Here is a 25,077-nt window from a genome sequence, read left to right as displayed (position 1 = left end):
AAAAAAAAAAAAAAAAAAAAAAAAAAAAAGATTCTCACTGGCTAAGTGCCTCCCCCACCTTTAGGTGGAGGAAAGGAACACCCTTGTCTGTGAAGACACAGAGAAGAGCCTGAGCAAACATGCCTTGCTAAGTTTCTTCCAGGTTATCACCATTAGATCAGATTCTTTTGCCCTCCAATCACATTTCTCCACAACTGTCCATTCTTCATTAAACCTAAGCATGAAAAAATATACATTTCACTTTTTCTTTGGGTCTTCATTTTCATATGAAGGCTCCCGTGTCATGTAAAATTTACATTAAATACATTCATATGTTTTTCTTTTGTTAGTTTGAATTTTATTACAGGGGCCTCGCCCATAGACTTAGACTGGGTGGGCTAGAAACTCAAACCTCTAGAGCATAAGGGGCTGCTCCCTATCCCTAGTATGCTCCCACCCCATCCTTCTTTCTCACGTCTCTGCCAAGTGCCTATTCCTCCAGACTGCTCAACTCAACAGGATAGTGAATCTCGAAATTATTCACCCTACTAAATTTCATATGCTCTCTTAATGCACTTGGAAAATTGGTACTTTTCTTTTCTTTTCAGTTTTGGAGGCTGTGAGTAAAGACAGATTTGACTGCCCTAAAGGAGGAACTCTGGATCCTTTTCTCTATTATATCTGGAAATATGTTGATATGGTTTGGCTGTATCTCCATCCAAAATCTCATCTTGAAATGTAATCCCCATAATCCCCCAAATCCCCACGTGTCAAGGGAGAGACGAGGTGGAGGTCACTGAGTCATGGGGGCAGTTTCCTCCATGCTGTTCTTGTGATAGTGAGTGAGTTCTCACGAGATCGGAGAACTCACTCAGTGAGTTTGGTAGTTCCTCCTGTGTTCATTCTCCTTCCTGCTACCTTGAGAAGAAGGTGCCTTGCGTCCCCTTCACCTTCCACCATTATTGTAAGTTTCCTGTGGCTTCCCCAGCTGTGCTGAACTGTGAGTCAATTAAAGCTCTTTCCTTTACAAATTACCCAGTCTTGGTCAGTTCTTTATAGCAGTGTGGAAATGGACTAATACGTGTGTCCTCCAGATATCCACATGCTATGTAAAGTTAATAAAGCTTTATTTTAACATGTACTAGCATTACGAAACAGTCGTTAACCTACCTACAGATTAGCAAAATGCATGAGTCAGTAATCTTTTGAAGAAACTCAATAACCCCATACCATTGTTGGTGAGAATGGGCACAGCTACAGTTCCTTCCAGCAGAATCTGAAATTGAACCAATTAGCAAATAAGTCATAGTAGGACCTACTTTAGATTCAAGGCCTTTTAAATAAGGATAACTAGTTATATAGCAATTTTCAACTGTAATGAGGCTGGTAGAACATTTTCATCATATATATATATAGAGAGAGAGAGAGAGAGAGAGTTTTGTTTTGTTTTGTTTTTCTGAGACGGAGTCTCGCTCTGTCACCCAGGCTGGAGTGCAGTGGCGCGATCTCAGCTCACTGCAACCTCTGCCTCCCAGGTTCAAGCAATTCTCATGCCTCAGCCTCCTGAGTAGCTGGGAATACAGGTGCCCGCCACCACACCTGGCTAATTTTTATATTTTTAATGGAGACAGGGTTTCACCATGTTGGCCAGGCTGGTCTTGAACTCCTAACCTCAGGTGATCCACGCGCCTTGCCTCCAAAAGTGTTGGGCTTATAGGTGTGAGCCACCATCTTATATGTATTGAATATCTGCCAGGTATATGTGGTGCTGGGGGTACAGCAGCGACAAGGTGCTGGGGGTACTGGGGGTACAGCAGGTGCTGGGGGTACAGCAGCGACAAGAAATATAAGGTCCCTGCTCTCAAAGAAGTTATGGTCTCATCCTACAGCAGGTGTTTCTAAGTTAAGACAAAACAGCCTTTCTCCCAAGGGGGGCTGCCCAGCACATCACTAGCCCTGCCCCCTAAATGATAACACTGCATCCCAAACCCCACCTGATAGATGGTTAGTCATCCAATCCCACCCCACTCTCTGAGAACTGCTGGGGAAAGACACAATAAAGAAGTATTAGGTTGTTGCAAAAGTAATTGTGTTTTTTGCCATCACTTTCAATTCTGTAAGTTTTTTGAGAGCAGGGACCTTGTACATTTTGTCGCTGCTGTGCTCCCAGCACCTAGCTCAGTGACTCATACATGGCAGGTATTCAGTACGTATAAGATGAAATTGTTCTTGCCATTACTTTGAGTGGCAAAAACCACAATTATTTTTGCACCAACCTAATAAATTCACAAACTCATATATCGATATGGTGGTGGAGATGACCAGGCACTGTGACAGCCATGGGAGATCTTTAGGTTATTAGCACAGGCCCCTATGAGGAGGTGGCATGTAGGCTAAAGGTCCTGGAGGATGAGCAGGTGTAGCCATGAGCATTCTGGGGATGAGGAACGGCATGTGTGAAGGCCCCACGGTGGGAGAGACCCTCATGGACTTAGAAAACACAGACAGAAGACAAGTGGGGCTGGAGATAAATTGGAGAGGCTGGCAGGGGCCAGACCATGTGAGGCTTTAAGGCTCATGGGGAAGAATTCAGATTTTATTCTAAAGCCACCAAAGGGTTTTAAGAAGGGAAGTGATGCAATAACAATAATAATGAGGAATAGTTAACACTACTGAGAACTTGCTTAGATTTCAAGTGTGCACTCTCTTTCTAGGTATGTGTAAACTCAGTCTATCATGATAACAACCCTATGAGGTGATGAGGTATTTATACCCCATTCTATAGATGAGGAAACAGAGAGCTTCCGAAACTTGACCAAAGTCAAGTCAACTCTGGAAGTAGGAGATATGTTATGCTTTTAAAAGGTCAGCTGGGTTGTATGGCAAACGGGTGATTGTAGGAGGGAAGAATGGGAGCAAGGAGGCTTTGAAATAATCCAGGTAAAGGATGATAATGGCTAGAAGCAGACTTGAGTGAGGCGAGTGCAGCACCAGCTTGGGAGGCAAAATTTAAGGAGAAGTCTCAGTAATTAAGATAAGTAATATTGGCCTGGCGTGGTAGCTCATGCCTGTAAGCTCAGCCCTTTGGGAGGCTGAGGTGGATGGATCACTTGAGGCCATGAGTTTGAGACCAGCCTGGCCAACATGGTGAAACCCTAGCTCTACTAAAAGTCCAAAACAATTAGCTGGGCATGGTGGGACTTGCCTGTAGTCCTAGCTACTCGGGAGGCTGAGGGATGAGAATCGCTTGAGCCTAGGAAGTGGAGATTACAGTGTGTGAGCCGAGATCGTGCCACTGCTCTCCAGCCTGGGCGACAGAGCAAGACTCTGTCTCAAAAAAAAAAAAAAAAGTAATATTCTAAACTAAAAACCAAGATAATGGAAAAATCCCATTATGAACAAAATGTCAAAATTTTAATTAAAGACAGGATTGGTGTTACTGAAATTGCCTTTGCCTCAGTCTTCAGTATGGCTGGGCTGGGCACTGGCTGGGACTAAGGTGGTGACAAGAAAGTGACCAAATTTGAGTAGACAGGAGAGGCCTGAGGTGGAGCAGGCGTGGGAGCTGGGGGAGGGCACCAAGGGGTTGAGCAGTCTCTCCTGTTGGTATGGAATATAACAATAATTCTTAGGCTCAGCAGAAGTTTAGCATCCATGTTCCCAGTCACCTGGACTTTTCCAAATCTTGAAACCCACTCTGGCTGAACAGGCTTTTGTTTGTTGAAACGGCCACTTTTTGCATCCAAGAGCACAAGTCAGTTTCCACTGGAAGGTTCTGAGAAATGGTTTCAGGTGTCTAAGTTTAGAGCGTGAATGGAACGGAGTCACAGCTGAAAATGAAACATGCTGAGTGTGAAGGAAAAGACATGGTTAAGGGGTAACACGGGCCCGGGCAGGTGAAGACCCGCAGGTGGAGGCCGGCTGGATCAGGGAAGGTGAAAGAAGAGGCAGGTGCAGGGCCCAGCCTGTTTTAACGCCTCGGCGTTCTCACCGCTGCAGAACGACCGCAGGGGGCAGAATAAAGAGCTGCTGCCAGTTTCCCTGCCCAGAGAGTGCCAACAGCTGCTCTGACCTATTGCAGGCATGTGTGTTCCAGGATGCAACCTTCCTGCATTCTCTTTGACCACTCTAGATTAATTGCTAACCAAGATATGAACGTGGTGGGGCTCACAAAGTGTTAGGCGGTATTTTAACAACAAAAACTGCAAAGAAATCCCTAGAAATGTTGGCTCTTCTGGCTGGGAAAACGCAGTCTGTCAACAGTTGCCTCAAAAACTCAGAAGCTCAGGGAGAGTTGGATTCGGTCACCAGAGAGGCCCCTCAAAGAGGAGCCATCCATTCAGATCCTCTGGTCTGTCCCCCATGACAGCGGGGACGAAGGTCCCGAGCCCTGGCCGTGAGGGGCAGGTGACCTCGGGACTGGCCGCGGGGCAGAGCGGACGCTGGGAGGAAGGAGAGCGTGGCTGGCGGGGCGGGGCGGGGCGGGGCGGGGCGGGGCGGGGCGAAGACAGAGCGAGGCGGGGGCTGGGACGGGGGGGTGGCCGTGGGGGGGGGGAAGGGGGGGGGGGCGTGGCTAAAGGCAAAGGGCGGGGCGCGCGCTTCGGGAAGATGGCGCTACGTCTACTGCGGAGGGCGGCGCGCGGAGCGGCGGCGGCGGCGCTGCTGAGGCTGTGAGTGCAGGTTCCCATTCCCCGCCTTCCCGGCCCGGCTCACCGCGGGTGGGCTCCCGTTGCAACCCCGCGGGCCGGGCGCGGCCTCCCCAGTCCCTCATGGGAGCCCAGCCGGACGGGAGCACTATGCGCCTCCCTTGCGCTGGCTCGACCTCGTCCAAGGTCGCTGCCGCCTCCGTCTCCCTGTGGGTGGGCCCTTGTTGCACCCGGAAAATGGGTACACACCTTAGTCGAGTTACCCGGACTCAACCCCAAGGAACAAAACTGCCTGCCTCCCACAAATGGCAAACGTGAACGCGCTAATCTTTATCTCTGAGAGGCGGCTCGCCTGGTGAAGAACACCTGCGGTTCGTTTAACACAGCGGTTCCCAAATGGTTTGGTCTCAGGACCCGTTTACACGTCTAAAAATAATTTGAGGACCCCGAAAGCTTTTGCTTAAATCTATTGATTTTTGTGGTATGAGGAATTAAACCAGAAATTTAAAAAATATTCACTTAATAACAAACCCATTAACTTTTAATACAAATAGCACTTTAATGAAAATATTCTCAGAAGTGAGAAGATTGGCTCATGGTTTTTATATTTTTGAAAATTTCTTTGGTTTAATAAAGGACAGCTGGAGTCTCATATCAGCTGTTTTGGAGGAAGTATTTGAAAGAAATGCTTGGCTCATGCAGATGCAGATATTAGTTGGGAAAGGGTAGGACCAAGCAGACCCTCTCGACGGGTCTCAGGGACCCCCTCAGGTGTCTTTGGACTACACTCTGAGAACTGCTGGTCTAGCACTTGCCGATCGCCTAGGTACGTGCACGTACATGGTCTCATTTGTTTCCCTTGACCACCATGTGAAGAAGTTGGGTGTCATGTTTATAAAGATGAAAAACAGGGTCAGAAAGGTTAAGGAATGCCAAAGCTCTATGACCAGTAATGAGAGAGTTTGGTTCAAACGCTAAGTCTATGGCTCCTGGTCTGAAACTTCTTTATTTATTTACTTTTATTCTTATTTTTTGAGACAGAGCCTCGCTCTGTCACTTAGGCTGTAGTGCAGTGGTGCAATCTCGGCTTACTGCAACCTCCACCTCCACGATTCTCATGCCTCAGCCTCCCGAGTGGCTGGCATTACAGGTGTGCACCACCACCCCCGGCTAATTTTTGTATTTTTAGTAGAGACGGGGGCCATAGTGACTAGGCTATTCTCGAACTTCTGACCTCAAAGGATCCACCCAGCTCAGCCTCCCAAAGGCTGGGATTACAGGTGTGAGCCACTACGGCCAGCCTGGTGGTCTGGAACTTCTTTTTTTTTTTGAAACGGAGTTTAGCTTTTGTCGCCCGGGCTGGCGTGCGATGGTGCCATCTCAGCTGACTGCAACCTCCGCCTCCCGGATTCAAGTGATTCTCCTGCCACAGCCTCCTGAGTAGCTGGGATTACAGGGCGTCCGTCACCACGCCTGGCTAATTTTTGTATTTTTAGTAGAGACGAGGTTTCACCATGTTGGCCAGGCTGTTCTCCAGCTCCTGACCTCAGGTAATCTGCCCGCCTTGGCCTCCCAGAGTGTTGGGATTACAGGCATGAGCCACCGTGCCCGGCCAGGTCAGGTCTTCTTGCATTGTGCCTCTTCAGTCACCCACCTATGGGAGGACCCACCTAATCGTATGCATCCCACTTTCCCATTTCCTCCACTGCCCCTGGCCCTGGCTGTGGGAGTCACTTCTAGCCCCAGAGGAGCAGCTCAGGCAGTGTATCCAGGCTGGTCCAGAAGGGCCCTTTTCTGGCTCCTTTTGAGGGGGCTAGCCTCTGTGGACTGTTCAGTAGCGGGTCCAGTGAGCAAGCACAGTCCCCACGCCAGCACTGGGGGTTAATTCACAGTGCTCTTCACCCGCCTTAGCACACTGGCTCCGTTCTCGACATGTCTACCTGCTGGATATAGGATTCTTGATTGGCATTTTTTTTTCCTTTGAGCATTTTAAAGTGTATTATCTCACTGTCTTCTTGCCTCCAGTATTCTAATGAGAATTCAGACTTTAATCTTATTAGGGTTCTATGTAAGTGATGAATCTCTCTCCCTTTTTTTTTTTGCTTGTAAGATTTTCTCTTTGTCTTGGTCTTTTAGTGGTTTTATTGTGATGTGTGTGAATCTGTTTGAGTTTATCCTCTTGGGAGTTTGTTGTGTTTCTTGGATGTGTATACATCACATTTGGGAAGTTTTTGGCTATTGTTCTCTCAAAAAAGTCTGCTCTCTTATCCCTCTCTTCTCTTTCTGAGGCTCCCATTGCATGCATATTGGTGTAGTTGATGGAACCCCATAGATCTTTGAGACTGTTCAGTTTTCTTTCAGTTCCTCAGGCTGGACAATATCAATTGACCTGTCTTTTTTTTTTTTTTTGAGATGGAGTCTCGGTCTGTCACCAGGCTGGAGTTCAGTGGCGCCATCTTGGCTCACTGCAACCTCTGACTCCCTGGTTCAAGCGATTCTCCTGCTCCAGCCTCCCGAGTAGCTGGGATTACAGGCACGTGCCACCACGCCCAGCAATTTTTGTATTTTTAGTAGAGATGGGGTTTCACCATGTTGGCCAGGATGGTCTTGATATTCTGACCTCGTGATCCGCCTGCCTTGGCCTACCACAGTGCTGGGATTACAGGTGTGAGCCACTGCGCCCGGCCAACCAGTCTTTAGGTTTGCTGATTCCTCCCTTGTCCAGCTCAAATCATTTTCATTTTAATCCAGAGCTTCTTTGTTTTTGGAGACTGAGTCTCATTCTGTCACCAAGGCTGGAGTGCAGTGGTGCTATCTTGGCTCACTACTACCTCTGCCTCCTGGGCTCAAGCCGTCTTCCCACCTCAGCCTCCCACATAGCTGGGACTACAGGTGTGCGCCCCTGCACCTGGCTAACTGTTTATGTTTTTTTGTAGAGCAGGGTTTCGCCATGTTGCTCAGGGTGGTCTCGAACTGGGCTCAAGCAATCTGCCTGCCTCTGTCGCTCATAGTATTGGGATTACAGGCATGAGCCACCGTGCCTGGCCCTTTTCTGTACTTTCTATCTCTTCGTTGTTATTCTCTGTGTACTGAAACATCATTCTCATACTTTCCTTTAGTTCTCTTTTTTCTTTCTTTCTCTTAGAGACAGAGTCTCCAGGCTGGAGTACAGTGGTGCGATCATAGCTCACTGCAGCCTGCAGCTCCTGGGCTCAAGTGATCCTCCTGCCTCAGCCTCCCCAGTAGCTGGGACTACAGGCACACACCACTGTGCCCAGCTAATTTTTAAATTTTTTGAAGAGACAGAGTCTTGCATTGTTGCCCAGGGTGGTCTTGAACTCCTGGGTTCAAATGATTCTCTTGCCTTGGCCTCCAAAGCAGTGGGATTCTAGGCATGAACGACTGCACCTGGCCTCCTTCAGTTCTTTATGCATAGTTTCCTTTAGTTTTCTGAACATACTTTAGATAGATGATTTAATTAGGAAGTCCAGCATCTGGACTTCCTCAGGAACAGTTTGTACTGGCTACTTTTTTCCTCTGCATATGGGTCATACTTGCTTGTTTCTTTGCATGTCTTGTATATTTCTGTTGAAAACTGGACATTTTAAGTCATATAATGGGGCAACTCTGGAAATCAGATTTCTCCCTTTTCCCATGGTTTTTGGTTGTTGTTTGCTTAGTGACTTTATAAACTAATTCTGCATTGTGTTCTTTGTCATGTGTGACCACTGAGGTCTCCGCTTGGTTAGCTTAGTAGTATAACAATTAGACAAAGATTTCCTTAAATTCCTGGAAGCAGTAAGTCTCCTAGTCTTTGCTGAGGGACTCTGTGTGTGTCAGGACATGTCTTCAACATTCAGCCACAGTTTGCTACTCTGCCCCTGCTTCCACTTCCTTCTTACACAGAGACTGAAGGTTAGCTAGACATGATCTCTTAAGGTCTTTCCTTAGCAGGTATACAGCCTTGCACATGTGTGTGGCCTCCTAGAGTCTCAGGAACGTGTCACAACTTTTTAGAGTTCTATATGGATATCGTGTTCTCCATTTTTACCTTTTAAGTGTTTTGGTTAGCTGGTTGTTTGCCCTGTTATCTTCCATCTCAAGTAGCTGTGATGTTAAGTAAGTACTTCTGATTGTTTGGACAAATGCCCTGGGAAAATACTGTTTCCACTGTGCAAGCTCTGAGTCAGGTCAAATAAAAACAGTTTTGCAAGTAGGGTTTGTCAAGGAATCACAAGACAGGTCAAATAGTGACATTTTCCAGAAATGGGGCTTTCCCCCGTCTAGTGGCTTCCATGCTGCTGGTTTTCGCTGTGATGGGGGCTGTTGATTTTTAAGTCTACCATAGAGCTGGGGAAAACGGATAGTGTAAACTAAACCCCCACAACAATTGCCGTTCTTCCTGAGATTCATCCATTTTTCTTGAATAAATGATCCCTATATTGCTGCAAGTCTTTAATTTCTAGAATTCTGCAAAAGTTGATTCTGACCATTTTTGCCAATATTCTCATTGATTTTATGGAGGATGGGATTTTCAGAGGTCCTTTTTCTGTAGTTTTCCCTGAAGTCAGCCTGCATGGAGTTTTGATCAAGAATGGATTTGAAGTCGGGCGTGGTGGCTCAAGCCTGTAATCCCAGCACTTTGGGAGGCCGAGACGGGCGGATCATGAGGTCAGGAGATCGAGACCATCCTGGCTAACACGGTGAAACCCCGTCTCTACTGAAAAAGAAAATACAAAAAACTAGCTGGGCGAGGTGGCGGGCGCCTGTAGTCCCAGTTACCCAGTTACTCAGGAGGCTGAGGCAGGAGAATGGCGTAAACCCGGGAGGCGGAGCTTGCAGTGAGCTGAGATCCGGCCACTGCACTCCAGCCTGGGTGATAGAGCGAAACTCCGTCTCAAAAAAAAAAAAAAAAAAGGAGAATGGATTTAAATTTATAAATTTTTTTTTTTTGCATTTATTGTGTTGATCACAAGGCTTTTCTTCTTCAGTGTGTTAATTTGGTGAATTACAGTGATTGACTTTTTAAACGTTAAGCTGACCATTGCATTCCTGGAATAAACTCCAGTGATCATGATGTATTGTTTGGATTGCATGTGCTAAAATTTTGTTAACATTATTTGTATCTATGTTCATAAGGAATATTAGCCTATAGTTTTCTGATATTGCCTTGGTCTGGGTTTGGTGTTAGGATGGTGACGGTCCCAGGATGTGTTGGAGAGTTCCCGCCTCTATTTCCTGGAACATTTGTGTAAATTTGGTAAGATTTTGCCTCTATATGTTTGCACCTGCAGTTTTCTTTGTGGAAAAAGTGTTAAACTACAAATTTAGTTTCTTTAATAGACATATTGCTATTCAGATTATCTAGTTCTTCTTGAGTAAGCTTTGGTAGTTTGTATCTTTGAAGGACTATGTACATTTCATCTAAGTTGTCACGTTCACATGCCTAGTGTTGTTCATGCTGAGTCCTCATCCTTTTTCTTACAGCCCTACAAAGGTATATACCACACAATTCACCTTTGTGAGTGTATGATTAAGTAATTTCTAGTAAGTTTATAGGCCCATCACTACAATCCAGTTTTAGGCCCCCATCCAAGTTTCTATCACCCCCCCCAAATTCTCTTGAGTCCATTTGCAATTAATTCTTACCCCTGCCTCTAGTCTGTCATCTCCTTACTGTTTGTGTCATCTGTAGTGATGTGTCCTCTTTCATCCCTGATATTTGTAGTTCTTTTTTCTCTGTTTTTTATTTCATCAGTCTGGCTCGAGTTGTATTGCTCTTCTTAAAGAACCATCTTTTGATTTTATCGATTTTTCTCTATTTTTTTTTTCTGTTTTCTGTTTCATTGATTTCAGTCTCATCTTTATTATTTCCTACCTTCACCTTACTTTGGGTTTAATTTGCCCTTTAGTTTTTTAAGGTGGAAATTTAAATTATTAATTTTAGACCTTTCTACTTTTTTTTTGAGACAAGGTCTTGCTGTGTCACCCAGGCTGGAGTGCAATGATGCAATCTTGGCTCACTGCAGCCTCCACATTCTAGGCTCAAACAATCCTCCTGCCTCAGCCTCCCAAGTAGCTGAGACTACAGGCATTAGCTACCATGTCTGGCTAATTTTTGTATTTTTGGAGAGATGAGGTTTCCCCACGTTGCCCAGGCTGGTCTCTAACTCCTGGATTCAAGCAGTCCACCTACCTCGGCCTCCGAAAGTGCTGGGATTACAGATGTGAACCACTGCACCCATCCAGGGTCTACTTTCTAAATATAAGCACTCAGTAATTACTTTTCAGCCATACTTGGTGGCTCATGTCTACAATCCCAGCACTTTGGGAGCCGAGGTAGAAGGATCACTTGTGGCCAGGAGTTCAAGTCCAGCTTGGGCAACATAGTGAGATGCTGTCTCTACAAAAATTTTTTTTTTTTTTTTTTGAGACAGAGTCTCGCTCTGTTGCCCAGGCTGGAGTGCAGTGGCCGGATCTCAGCTCCCTGCAAGCTCCGCCTCCTGGGTTTAGGCCATTCTCCTGTCTCAGCCTCCCGAGTAGCTGGGACTACAGGCGCCCACCACCTTGCCCGGCTAGTTTTTTGTATTTTTAGTAGAGATGGGGTTTCACCGTGTTAGCCAGGATGGTCTCGATCTCCTGACCTCGTGATCCGCCCGTCTTGGCCTCCCAAAGTGCTGGGATTACAGGCTTGAGCCACCGCGCCCGGCCCAAAAATTTTTTAAAAATTAGCTGGATGTGGTGGCTTGTGCCTGTGATCCTAGCCACTTGGGATACTGAGGTGGGAGGATTCCTTGAGCCTGGGGATTTGGGGTTCCAGTGAGCTGTGATCATACTGCTGTAGTCCAGCCTGGGTGACAGAGCAAGGCTCTATTAAAAATAGTAGTAGTAGTAGTAATAATAATAATAAAATTTCCTCCAAGGATTGTTTTAATTCCCTCTAGCAGATTTTGCAAGATTTCTGGTACCTGTCATCTCTTTTAATGTCTTACGTTGATACTCTGTTTTCTAAAGTATTCAGTAGTAAGACTCCAAAAGAAAAAGGGCTCCCTGGTTGTGTGTGTTCAGTGGTAGCAGCCAAGGAATGTGCCAGGAAGGTACTTCACATTTTGCAGTGCCATGGTGGAGAGGAATCTGATTTAAAAAAAAAAAAATGAAGGCAGTTTAGAGAGGCGACAACTGCAAGCTAAGTACCTGAAACTCTGGTCAACAGGAACGGGACAGTGTGTGAGGAAACGGGGGCCATGGAAAGTGGCTGAGGGGCCTGGATGGGGTTACCTGTCAGGGTCCCAATAGGCCTTTTGTAGGGTTGGCTTCATCTTTGAAGCCTCCTGAGGTTACCGTGACAACCACTATTGTCCCTCTGTACTGCTGTGAGGCCACTAAAGGAAAAAGGGAGGGAAGGGACCCAAAGGGAGGACGGAGGTGGGAGAAGGGGAGCGATGGGGAGAGAAAGGCAGAGAAGAATGGAAGCAGTGAGCGAGAAAGGGGAGAAACCTCACTGAAAAGGAGACAGGGTAAACATGACTGAGAAATGGAAAAATAATCACATTGCAAAGAACTAACTCAGAGTCAGGATGAATGTGTGTTCTTTGCTACTTGAACTGGCATTAAAAGGCCAATGTGAAGTGTTAGATATTTTAAAATGTTTATTGGTATCATTAGAAGTTGACTTCACTTGCCCACATGCATGGTGAGAAAGGGGATGTGTAAACAAAAATGATATTTTGGATTGTGAGGCAGAAAGTCATTTTAAATGGCCCTGGGAGGTAAAGGGACTAATCCTCTCAGTCACCTGGGACTGTCCTGGTTTTAGCATGGAATGTCCTATGTTCACAGAAACCCCTTAGGTCCCAGCAAACCAGGGTGGCCATTCACCATAGAGGTGGAGAAGTAAAGGGCTGTGGATGAAGACGGGTACTTACTAGGAACAGGGAGGAGGATGGAGTTGGAGGGGATGAGTGCAGGGCAGGATACAGAGCCCAGAAGGAAAGGAATTGACAGAAGCTGGGAGAAAGAATAAAAAGACCCGTGGTCTAAGATGGTAGACCTCAAGTTCAAGAACTGGAGCAACAGAGGCCGGGCGCGGTGGCTCAAGCCTGTAATCCCAGCACTTTGGGAGGCCGAGACGGGCGGATCATGAGGTCAGGAGATCGAGACCATCCTGGCTAACACGGTGAAACCCCATCTTTACTAAAAAAAATACAAAAAACTAGCCGGGCGAGGTGGCGGGCGCCTGTAGTCCCAGCTACTCGGGAGGCTGAGGCAGGAGAATGGCGTAAACCCGGGAGGCAGGGCTTGCAGTGAGCTGAGATCCGGCCACTGCACCTCCAGCAACAGAGCGAGACTCCGTCTCAAAAAAAAAAAAAAAAAAGAACTGGAGCAACAGTCTTCTGCAATGGTGTCCATTCTACAATGGAGAGAGAGTGTTCAGAATGCTTTGGTGGAGAAAGAACGGCTGCTGCCGAGAGTGGGGCTGAAGAGCAGACCCTGAGGGAGCAGGCAACACCAGGAAGGCGGTTGTATGCACAGTGTGCAGACCGGGAGTAGCCTAGGGGTAGGGACATGCCTGGGCTGGACAGTGGAATTGGTGGGAAATCAGATTTCCCTGAGCAAAATCCAGTGGGCAGCAGCCAAACTGGTGAGCAAGAACTGGCTGTGGTGGCTGGGCCCGAATTGGGAGCTGCACCTGCCAGGGAGGTCTCTCGCAGTTCAGCTGTGCCGTGCCTACTGAATGGCCTCACCTTGGCCTCTGGCTCTGTTGCAGCTGTGTGGGGCTCATGCTCCTACATACTGTTATCCTGTGGTAGAGTTTTACCGTGAAGCAGAGCCATCTAGAGGAAACTGGGTCACCCACATGCTTTCTGTGGGAGAGGCCAAGGAGTCGGGGAGACTGGGACCTGAAGATCATCTCTTTACTGCAGAGATCCCTCCCTCCCTGTCTCTGTCCCATGGATCCAGAGGGAAGTTGAGGACAGTTTCTTGCCACATGCTTGATCCGACTCGACTGAGTAACTGTGGCTGCTGTGAAGACTCTGTCCTTGCAAGGAGCTCTCCTTAGTGCCCGAATTCTGCAGAATGTTTGCGTGACACGAGTGCTTCATTCGTCTAGAAATACTTCATGGTAGTCAGTTGCTAATAACAGGATATCTGCAGGTGGCATGTTCTCAGGAGGCACACCTGAAGCCTCAAAGGTGAGGACAGAGACATGGCTGGGTGAGCCTGTCCCAAGACATGACCCATATCCATAGGGAGTGCCCTCAGGGCAGCTCATACCACTCAGCCTCAGCAGTCTCCAGTGATAGCTTCGGAACAGTCACGGTCTGACTGATAGACTTTCTGAAAACAGCCTTCGGTCACACAGTTTCCTAACTAAATGTGGTGGTGGCCACTCTGTAGGAGTTGCCATTTTATGCGTGACTCCCTGTGAGGAAGCCAATAGGTGCTGGTGGCTGAAAGTTTAGGAATGCAGGTTTCTAAGAAGGCTGGGAAAAGCAGGCTGGGCTCCTTGGGGAGGAGCTATTAGTAGGTTTAATTAACTTTCTTAACATATAAAAAGTTGTTAATTATAAAAACAACATTTTTTCCTACCCTGAATGCAGCTGGAGCTGTGTTCTGCTGTTACACATTGCTCATTAATTCCACACATTGCTCATGATCCTGTGAGGTTTAGAATTTTATTAGACAATAAAGAAGATAGCAAGGAAATAATATTTGTGTTTTCATATAGGTCACTTGGGTATGAATTTAAATCCACTGTAATTCCAACAGGTTTAATTTATTTCATGTTGCTGCTTGAATGTGTTATAGCTTATCAATTAAATAGCACCTGATGATGCAGACTTGAGATTCAGTCCCTCCTTCTTTCCTTCATTCCTTCCTTTCTCACCCCATCCTCTCCACCATAAACCAGGTTTGGAATAGCTGTTAATTTCGCTGCTTTGATTTTTTGTTGTTGTTTATTTTGAAACGGAGTCTCGCTGTGTCGCTCAGGCTGGAGTACAGTGGCACAGTTTCAGCTCACTGCAACCTCTGCCTCCTGGGTTCAAGTGCTCCTCCTGCCTCAGCCTCCTGAGTAGCTGGAATTACAAGCAGACACCACCATGCATGGCTAATTTTTTAATTTTTCTTTTTTTTTTTTTTTTTTTTTTTGAGACGGAGTCGCTCTGTCGCCCAGGCTGGAGTGCAGTGACCGGATCTCAGCTCACTGCAAGCTCCGCTTCCCGGGTTCACGCCATTCTCCTGCCTCAGCCTCCCGAGTAGCTGGGACTACAGGCGCCCGCCACCTCGCCCGGCTAGGTTTTTTGTATTTTTTAGTAGAGACGGGGTTTCACTGTGTTAGCCAGGATGGTCTGGATCTCCTGACCTCGTGATCCGCCCGTCTCGGCCTCCCAAAGTGCTGGGATTACAGGCTTGAGCCACCGCGCCCGGCCCTAATTTTTTAATTTTTCTTATTTTTAGTAGAGATGGGGTTTCACCATGTTGGTCAGGCTGGTCTTGAACTCCTGACCTCGTGATCTGCCTGCCTCAGTCTCCCAAAGTGCTGGGATTATAGGTATGAGCCACCGTGCTGGCTTTTTTTTTTTTTTTTTAAAGACTGGTGCAGCTATGTTGCCCGGACTGGAACGCAGTGGCTATTTGCAGGTGTTATTGCAGCTCACTGCAGCCTTGACATCCTGGGCACCAGTAGCCCTTCTTCCTCAGTCTGTCTAGTAGCTGGGACTGTAGACATGTGCTCCCACACCCAGCTGTTTTTATGTTTTGTTTACATTTAAGGATGTTAATCTAGGAGCAGTGATGATGTTCACTATTGTTCCACATGACTCGAGCACATATATATTTGTATGTGTATAACCACAGTTGTTCATTAAGTCTGGTTCCAGTTTTTCTTGGGAAATGCAGAGAAAAATGTTCCTATCCCCAAATCTCTGTGGATACCCTTACTTAAGTATTTGGAGGTAAATTTCTATATGTGAACTTGCTGAGTACAGACATTTGAAGCCTTTTGATGCTTGCTGACAAATCACCCTCCACAAGGGTGTGTCGATATATCCCTGGATGGTGTATGCCTCTTGGAGGTTCATCTGTCCCATTTCCTTGCATTAGGAGACCCATGAACACTGAAGTAGGCACAGACTGTCACGCAGGTCACCTGACTGGCAGCACCAGACCTAAAAAGGCCTGTTGGCTACCACGACAGCCTTGGCTGTCACACTGGACTGGCCCATGGGTGTTTCTGTACATGGCCATGAACCTCTTTTGAACTACACCACATGTTAACATCTTTCTCTTAGTTAGGTCTTTGAGATTGGCAGAAGTGCTCTATTTAATAATAAAGGAATGGCCTGGGCATTGGTGGCTCATACCTGTAATTCCAGCACTTTGAGAGACAGAGGTGGACAGATCACTTGAGGTCAGAAGTTCAAGACCAGCCTGGCCAGCATGGTGAAACCCCATCTCTACTGAAAATACAAAAATTAGCATGGTGTGGTTGTGCGTGCCTGTAGTCCCAGCTACTCAGGAGGCTGAGGCAGGAGAATCGCTTGAACCCAGGAGGCAGAGGTTGCAGTGAGCCAAGATCACACCACTGCACTCCAGCCTGGGTGACAGAGCGAGACTCTGTCTCAATAGTAATAATAATAATAATAATAATAACAGGGCCGGGCGCGGTGGCTCAACCCTGTAATCCCAGCACTTTGGGAGGCCGAGATGGGCGGATCACGAGGTCAGGAGATCGAGACCATCCTGGCTAACACGGTGAAACCCCGTCTCTACTAAAAATACAAAAAACTAGCCGGGCGAGGTGGCGGGCGCCTGTAGTCCCAGCTACTCGGGAGGCTGAGGCAGGAGAATGGCGGGAACCCGGGAGGCGGAGCTTGCAGTGAGCTGAGATCCGGCCACTGCACTCCAGCCTGGGTGACACAGCAAGACTCTGTCTTAAAAAAAAAAAAAAAAAAAAATAATAATAATAATAACAATAACAAGGGAATGAAAGTTTCCTTAGAAAGTAAGGATTCTATTTTAAGAGAGTACTTGGGTGGGCAAGTCTGTCTTAACTGTTTCTCCTCACTGTGTCTAAATGAGAAGGAAGAATGACCCTGGTGTCTGTATTTGCAGGACACTTTTCAATATTGATATTCAGAACCCCAAATATTGAAAAGTGTAAAAGACAATACTTCCTACTTCATTGTCCCGTTGCCCGCCCCCCCCAGTAAAATGAGGGTCTTAGTTTAGTGGAAGAGTGTGTTCACTGTTTAACTCACAGTTCTACATTGCTAAAATTTGGCACTTTTTGTCCCTAATAAGGGCCTCTCTGTGGATCTTTTGAAAGTTTATATGGTCATTAAAAACATCATTGCACACATATATTTATACCACTTTGGAAGTAGTGCAGGCTTGTTTGAAAGCATACACTTGACTTGTCTTCTTACTCAATCTCACAGTATTGTTTGTGAGAAGGTTGATATGCCCACATTCTGTGGCCAAAAACAAAAGTTTAGGAAATGAAAACAACAAACAGAAAACCTCATGCCAAGTGCTGTTTTCGTAGTGAGGCACTGGAGGGTGCTCTAGCAATGGGAGACGCAAGCAGTCTGCAGTCTGCAGGCGGCCCTCACAAATGCCTCTTTCAGAAGATGTAAGAGTTGTTTTTTCTGTTCGTTTTAAGGCAAATGAAAGACACATGGATGGTAGAGGAAATATTTCTATACTGACCTATAAACGGCCCCTTTAAAAGTTTATGAGAAACTGAAGAAGTAGCTCTGCGCTCCAGCCCTCTATATGACCTCCTCTCTCCCTAGCCTGTTGCAGCCTCACCGGCCTCCTCTTCTGGGCTGTGTTGTCAGCCTGAAGCACTGTCCCTTTGTGTCCTAGCTCAGATGTCACAGATCAGAGAGGTCTTCCTTAACCACCCTGTACAACAGAGTCTCCACCCCCTTACCAGCCTCTGCACTACCCCCGTCCCCTTGCTGCTGTTTTCATTTTTTCCTGTTGCCCCATTTCCACCAGACATATCATATGCTTATTTGTTTATTGTCTGCCTGTACCCTACCCCAGCCCCCAGATATTCATGAGAGCAGGGACTTGGTTTATTCCATTGCTATTATATATCCAGAACCTAAAACAATCATTGGCAGTGCCTGATATAAATTTTCAGAAGGAAACATGAAGAGATTTAGGAAATGAAATATTTTGAGTGTTTCTAAAGATTTAGTGGATTTTTTTCTTTGTTATGGTAAATTATACATAAGAAAATTACCAGTTTAACTTTTTTTTTTTTTTTTGAGATGGAGTCTTGCTCTGTCCCCCAGGCTGCAGTGCAGTGGTGCAATCTCGGCTCACTGCAACCTCTGCCTCCCGGGTTCAAGCAATTCTCCTGCCTCAGCCTCCCGACTAGCTGAGATTACAGGTGCCCGCCACCACACCCGGCTAATTTGTTGTAGTTTTAGTAGAGACAGGGTTTCACCGTGTTGGCCAGGCTGGTCTCGAACTCCTGACCTCAGGTGATCTACCCGTCTCGGCCTCCCAAAGTGCTGGGATTATAGGCATGAGCTACCACACCCGGCCCATTTTAACCATCTTTAAGTGTACAGTTTAGTGGCGTTAAGTACATTCACACTGTTTTACAGCCATCACCACCACCCATCTTCAGAACTTTTTTATCTTCCCATACTGAAACCCTGTGCACATTAAACACTAACCCCCTGTTCCCTTCCTCCCGCACCCAGGCCCTGGTAACCACCGTTCTCATTATTTTCACTGTGAATTTGACTACTCTAGTTACTTCACATACATAGAATCACATATTTATCCTTTTGTGTTTGGCTTATTTCACTCTGCATAATATCTTCCAAGGTGCATCCATGTTATAGCAGGTATCTGATTTTCATTCATTTTTAAGGCTGAATAATCTATTGTGTGCATATTCCCTATTTTATTTATCCATCCATCTGTTGATGGACATTTGGGTCACTGCCACCTTTTGGCTATTGTTAATGCATGTTCTATGTGGAGCACAGAAATGTGATGTTTAAGTTTCTTTGAATTATACTAGCCAGTCACAGGTCACTCCTGGGTAGTACTGTGGTCACTCCTGGTAGTACTAACTTCATGTTGAAACTTAATTCCCATTGCGGTGGTATTAAGAAGTGGGGCCTTGTAGGAAGTGGTTAAGTCATGAGAGCTGGGCCTCATGAATGGGTTAGTACCATTTGAAAGAGGCTTCAGAGAGAGTTTTCCAGTCTTGCCCTCCGCCATATGAGGATGCAGCAACAGGGCGCCATATTGGAAGCAGAGAGCAGCCCTCTGTAGACACCAAGGCTGGCACCTTGATCTTGGATTTCCCAGTCTCCAGAACTGTGGGAAGCAAGTTTCTGTTGTTTATAAATTAGCCCAGTATGTGATACTTTTTAAAATAGCAGCATAAACAGACTGAGACAGGTGGTTTCTACTTTTAGGAAAATATTTTTAGTTCATATTAAGGTAGAAACTTAGTCTAGCTCCTAAAAATCAGAATTGTTTTAATATCCTCAGGTGCTCTTTAAGTTTTTCTTGCAACTGTCAAAAACAAGTTTAAAATCAAGTTACTAACTCTCTGCTAGAGGCAGGAAGCTCCTGGATAGATACTCTGGGGTTCAAGTCCAATGCTGACCTGCAGTTGGCCCTTGTCTAGATTGTGCCTTATTTTTCTCACCCATCAAAAGGAGGATGGACAAGTTTCTTCCTGCCAGTTGACATTCCACAGTCTAGAAAGGAATTGTTGCCCTCAAGTAAGACGACCTTGGGGAATTCAGAAATATAAAATATATAGCTTTTTGAGCTCTTAAGTTATTTTGGTCTATTTGAGCTCAATTTGACCAGAGATTGAAGATAAAAGCTCTGCCTCCCCCAAACTTATGGGTACAGCCTGCACTCAATAGGTTTTACCGCCTGCTCTTGCCATTAAGGGAGATTTTTTTGGTCGTGTGTTGTTGACCCTTTAGGTCCTCAGAAGGGGCGGCGCCCTCATCGTGTCTCTCCCTGTAGCATGGAGTGCTACCAGGCACTTTGTTCTGGTGACTTATGATGGACACAGCACAGCGCCAAGGGGTTAGGATTCTAAAATAATTCAGGTGTACTGAGATGCAGAACCTAAAAGAACTCCGGAGTAAGAGAAGGTAGATATCCTAAATTTTAGTCGGATTTTGACTCAGAAGTGGGTACCTGATTTCTGCCTACATCTCACCTCTTTCAGTTTTTTCCTCTCCATTTGGGTTCCCTGCTCACTTGGTACCCTCAAGCTGGCTTGTAAATGCCCAGAGCCTGGACCACAGCACTCTCGTGGGGTCTGCCTGTTCTAGGGCCCATCAGCCGGCAGCCCACCGGGGATGACCAGTGAGCCCAAGAAAACAAGCAGTGCTCATGTCAGATGTGTAGCCCGTCCCAAGTGCTGCACCTTTTAAGAAATGCCTTCACTGGGCGTAGTGGCTCATGCCTGTAATCCCAGCACTTTAGGAGGCCGAGATGGGCGGATCACGAGGTCAGGAGTTCGAGACCAACCTGGCACAACATGGTGAAACCCCGTCTCTACTAAAAATACAAAAATTAGTCGAGCGTGGTGGTCACGCGCCTCTAATCCAGCTACTCAGGAGGCTGAGGCAGGAGAATCGCTTGAACCCGGAAGCAGAGGTTGCAGTGACTGAGATCCCACCATTGCACTCCAGCCTGGGCGACAGCGAGACTCCGGCGGAAGGAAGGAAGGAAGGAGGGAGGGAGGGAAGGAAGGAAGGAGGGAGGGAGGAGGGAGGGAAGGAAGGAAGGAAGAAAGGAAGGAAGGAAATAAGGAAGGAAATGAGGAAATGTCTTCTGCAGACACCTTAACTGCCAAGGAGTCAGCCAGGCAAGAGAATTTCTCCTCTACCAGGAAGAGAATATGGGTATAGGAGAGGCTTGGAGTGTCTCTGTCACCCCTCATGTCCTCTGGACAAAGGTCCAAGCTGTGCATTTGAATCATCAGTGTCTAGTTGTCCCGCAAAACGTCAGGGATTTACCAGGTAATCTGGTGACATGCCTGCACCAGGGGATTGGGAGAATCCTTACCGTTAAACCTCTTCTCCCCACCTCTTAACACGTAAATACACTTTTTAAGCTTCCTAACGCTGTACTCTGATCATGGTGCCCACCCCCTCAGACAGCATACATTTCCCAGTGATCTCCGATTACCTGCCGCATAAAGTCCAGGCCCCTTAGCGTGGCATGTACACACCTCCTCACCCATCCTCCTATCTGTCCATTTCCCCCAGGCCGCTTACCTGTGGCCCACATGCGCCACTCACCATGCCCCACACTCTTGAGTCATCAGCGCCACTTCCTCCTGGAAGTCTTCCTTCCCTGGACACCTCAGCCAGCCATCTGTCTCACCTCTGAGAGCTCTAACCTCTGTGCTGACTTTTGCCACCCTTCCCTGTGTTAAGGTGATCGAGATGCAGAACTCCCAGTTGTCTTTGATGCCTCCTCTCCTCTCCCACCCACACCCCATCTGTTGCGAGGCTCGTTGATTTTCCCCTTCAGGTGCCAACTCTTTTTCATTGTATTAGTTTCCTATTGCTGTTGTAACAGATTATTGCAAACATCATGGCTTAAATTAAGCTTGTCCCTGTAGCCTGTGGGCCACATATGACCCGGGATGGCTTTGAATATGACCCAACACAAATCTGTGAGCTTTCTTAAAACATTATGAGATTTTTTGATGATTTTTTTTTTCCTTAGCTTATCAGCTGTTGTTAGTGGATTTTATATGTGGCCTAAGACAATTCTTCCAATGTGGGCCAGGGAAGCCAAAAAAATTGAACTCCCCTGGTTAAGTTAACACAGATTTGTTAGCTTATGCTTCTCCAGGTTGGAAGTCTGAGCTAGGTTTTGTGGGCTAAAACCAAGGTGTTTACAGGGATGGAGAGCCTTCTTTCTGGCAGTTCTAGGGGTGATTCGTTTGCTTGCCTGTTCCAGCTTCTGGAGGCTGCCCACATTCTCTGGCTCATGGCTCCTTATCCATCTTCAAAGTCAGCCCCAGTGGACTGAATTCTTCTCCCCACTGCTGCCATCTCTCGGGTTCTGTTGCTTCTGCTGCCCTCTTCCACTTATAAGGACCCTTGTGATTACATTGGCCCCACCTGGATAACCCAGGCCAATGGCCTCAACTCAGGGTCAGCTGATTAGCAACCTTCATTCCACTTTGCCATGTAACCTGACATATCAATAGATACTGGGTATAAGGACGTGGACATCTTCGGGGGCCATTATTCTGCATACGCATCCACTGTTCTAGATTCAGGTTTGAACTCTTAGAATGACCATCTATCTAATGGGCTGAGTTCCCTCATTGCCTCTCATGTTACGTGCTGCCAGCATGTATTAAGATGTACGTTCGGCCGGGCGCGGTGGCTCAAGCCTGTAATCCCAGCGCTTTGGAAGGCCGAGACCGGCGGATCACGAGGTCAGGAGATCGAGACCATCCTAGCTAACACGGTGAAACCCCGTCTCTGCTAAAAACTACAAAAAACTAGCTGGGCGAGGTGGCGGCGCCTGTTGTCCCAGCTACCCGGGAGGCTGAGGCAGGAGAATGGCGTGAACCTGGGAGGCGGAGCTTGCAGTGAGCTGAGATCCGGCCACAGCACTCCAGCCTGGGTGACAGAGCGAGACTCCGTCCCAAAAAAAAAAAAAAAGATGTACGTTCTATCATCTAGACCTGTTGGTTCCAAAAATATCTCTTGAATCTGTCCTTTTCTTTTTGTCTCCATTGCCCTACCCTAGTGGTCATCTGTCATCTGGACCACTGTGGAAAAGGATTGTTTACATCTACAGGTACCCCTCCAAGCAATATTTAAGTGTACTATTCGGCTGGGCGCGGTGGCTCAAGCCTGTAATCCCAGCACTTTGGGAGGCCGAGACAGGTGGACCACGAGGTCAGGAGATCGAGACCATCCTGGCTAACACGGTGAAACCCCGTCTCTACTAAAAAATACAAAAAACTAGCCGGGCGAGGTGGCGGGCGCCTGTAGTCCCAGCTACTCGGAGGCTGAGGCAGGAGAATGGCATAAACCCGGGAGGTGGAGCTTGCAGTGAGCTGAGATGCGGCCACTGCACTCCAGCCCGGGTGACAGAACGAGACTCTGTCTCAAAAAAAAAAAAAAAAAAAAAAAAGTGTACTATTCAAGAGTGTTTTAGTACATTCACAATGTTGTGCAACCGGCACCTCCATCTAGTTCCAAAACATTTTCATCACCCTAAAGGAAAACTCTGTATCCATTGAGCGGTCATTCCCCCTTCCCTCCTCTCCTCAACCCCTGGCAACCACCGGTCTATCTTCTGTCTATGCATTTACCAGTTCCTTCGTATGGATATAGTACTACATTTTGTTTATTTTTTAAATTAGATCAAATTTTTCAGAGACAGAATGTAGCTCTGTCATCCAGTTTGGAGTATAGTGGCACTGTCACCCAGACTGGAGTGTAGTGGCATGATCATAGCTCACTGTAGCCTTGGACTCCTGGGCTTGAGTGATTCCTCCTGCCTCAGCCTTCCAAGCAGCTAGGACTGCAGGCACTCACCACCACACCTGACTCATTTTTAAAATTTGTTTGTCAGTTGATGGACATTTGGGCTGTTTCCAGTTTTTGGCGATTGTGACTAGTGCTGCTATGAACATTCATGTACAGGTATTTATTTTCAGTTCCTTTGGATTTATAACTGGGAACTGCTGTGCCATATGGTAATTCTATGTTTAACTTTTTGAGGAACCACCAAACTGTTTTCCACAGTGACTGCACCATTTTTTTTTTTTTTTTTTTTTTTTTTTTTGAGACGGAGTCTCGCTCTGTTCCCCAGGCTGGAGTGCAGTGGCCGGATCTCAGCTCACTGCAAGCTCCGCCTCCCAGGTTTACGCCATTCTCCTGCCTCAGCCTCCCGAGTAGCTGGGACTACAGGCGCCCACCACCTCGCCCGGCTAGTTTTTTGTATTTTTTAGTAGAGACGGGGTTTCACAGTGTTAGCCAGGATGGTCTCGATCTCCTGACCTCGTGATCCGCCCGTCTCGGCCTCCCAAAGTGCTGGGATTACAGGCTTGAGCCACCGCGCCCGGCCGACTGCACCATTTTATATTCCACCAGAAATGCACAAGTGTTCTGATTTCTCCACATCTTCGCCAACACTTGCCATTTTCCGTTGTTTTTATTGCAGCCATCCTAGTGGGTGTGAAGTTGTATCTCGCGGTTTCCTCCTAATCATTTTTAAATGCACAAATTGGTTAATTTCACTTATCTGCTTCACATCCTTCCCAATGCATTTATAGTAAACCCTGGCCCTCCCTTTGGACTCCAAGGAGCATGTGATCTTCCCCTCCTACCTCTTTCTCTCACTGCCTTTCATTCTTCTCACACAGTCCACTTACCGAGCGTCACTGGCCTTCTTCTCTTCCCTCAAGCAGGGAAGGCAAACACCCATGGGCTTTTATTTATTATTATTATTTTTAACACTTCTCTTCTTAGTTCCAGAGACCGTGGGCTTTGAGGCTCAGAGGATTCAGATCCAAGGTCCATCTAGAAGTAAATTATGAGATGAGCTGGGCACGGTGGCTCACGCCTGTAATCCCAGCACTTTGGGAGGCTGACATGGGCAGATCACGAGGTCAGGAGATCAAGACCATCCTGGCTAACATGGTGAAACCCCATCTCTACTAAAAATACAAAAAATGGCCGGGCACGGTGGCTCAAGCCTGTAATCGCAGCACTTTGGGAGGCCGAGACAGGCGGATTACGAGGTCAGGAGATCGAGACCATCCTGGCTGACGTGGTGAAACCCCGTCTTTACTAAAAAATACAAAAATCTAGCCGGGCGAGGTGGCGGGCGCCTGTAGTCCCAGCTACTCGGGAGGCTGAGGCAGGAGAATGGTGTAAACCCGGGAGGCGGAGCTTGCAGTGAGCTGAGATCCGTCCACTGTACTCCAGCCCGGGCGACAGAGCGAGACTCCGTCTCAAAAAAACAAAAACAAAAAATTAGCCGGGTGTGGTAGTGCACACCTGTAATCCCAGCTACTGAGGAGGCTGAGGCAGGAGAATCACTTTAACCGGGGAGGTGGAGGTTGCAGTGAGCTGAGATCACACCACTGCACTCCAGCCTGGGCAACAGAGCGAGACTCCATCTCCGAAAAAAAAAAAAAAAAAAAAAGAATTAAATGATGAGATGACACGTTGAATGCTAGGTATGGGGTGTATGCAATTCATAAGAACACCAGTAAACAGTGGACATAAAAAACAACATCAGCTAGATACCTAAAGGCCGTGTCTTTGGAGCAGGGGTGACCACCTGAAGCATGTCCTCCCTTCCCTGCCTTTTTCCTCCCTCACAGCACCCCGTTCTTCATCACACTTACGGTTTGTCACCAGCCACGAATGTGTGCATCTCCCTGTTATGTTTGGTC

General features: G+C 47.0%; 1 protein-coding gene across 3 annotated transcripts in view; it reads left to right on the top strand.

Annotated features, from left to right (window-relative positions):
• The first annotated feature begins 4,576 nt into the window (after positions 1 to 4,576).
• Positions 4,577 to 25,077, top strand: part of CLYBL (citrate lyase beta like) — a 298,831-nt gene continuing 278,330 nt past the window's right edge. For all 3 annotated transcript variants that reach the window (XR_002732819.2, XM_031934942.1, XM_023218021.2), the window contains exon 1: positions 4,577 to 4,649. Coding sequence is in view for 2 of the 3 variants with exons in the window: in XM_031934942.1 (XP_031790802.1) it covers positions 4,588 to 4,649 (62 nt within the window). In the remaining variant the exon portion in view is untranslated. The remainder of the gene's footprint in view (positions 4,650 to 25,077) is intronic.

This window comes from Piliocolobus tephrosceles, chromosome X (genome assembly GCF_002776525.5).
Source record: "Piliocolobus tephrosceles isolate RC106 chromosome X, ASM277652v3, whole genome shotgun sequence".
In the NCBI taxonomy this organism is placed as follows: Eukaryota; Metazoa; Chordata; class Mammalia; order Primates; family Cercopithecidae; genus Piliocolobus; species Piliocolobus tephrosceles.
This window is presented reverse-complemented; position numbering and strand designations above follow the sequence as displayed.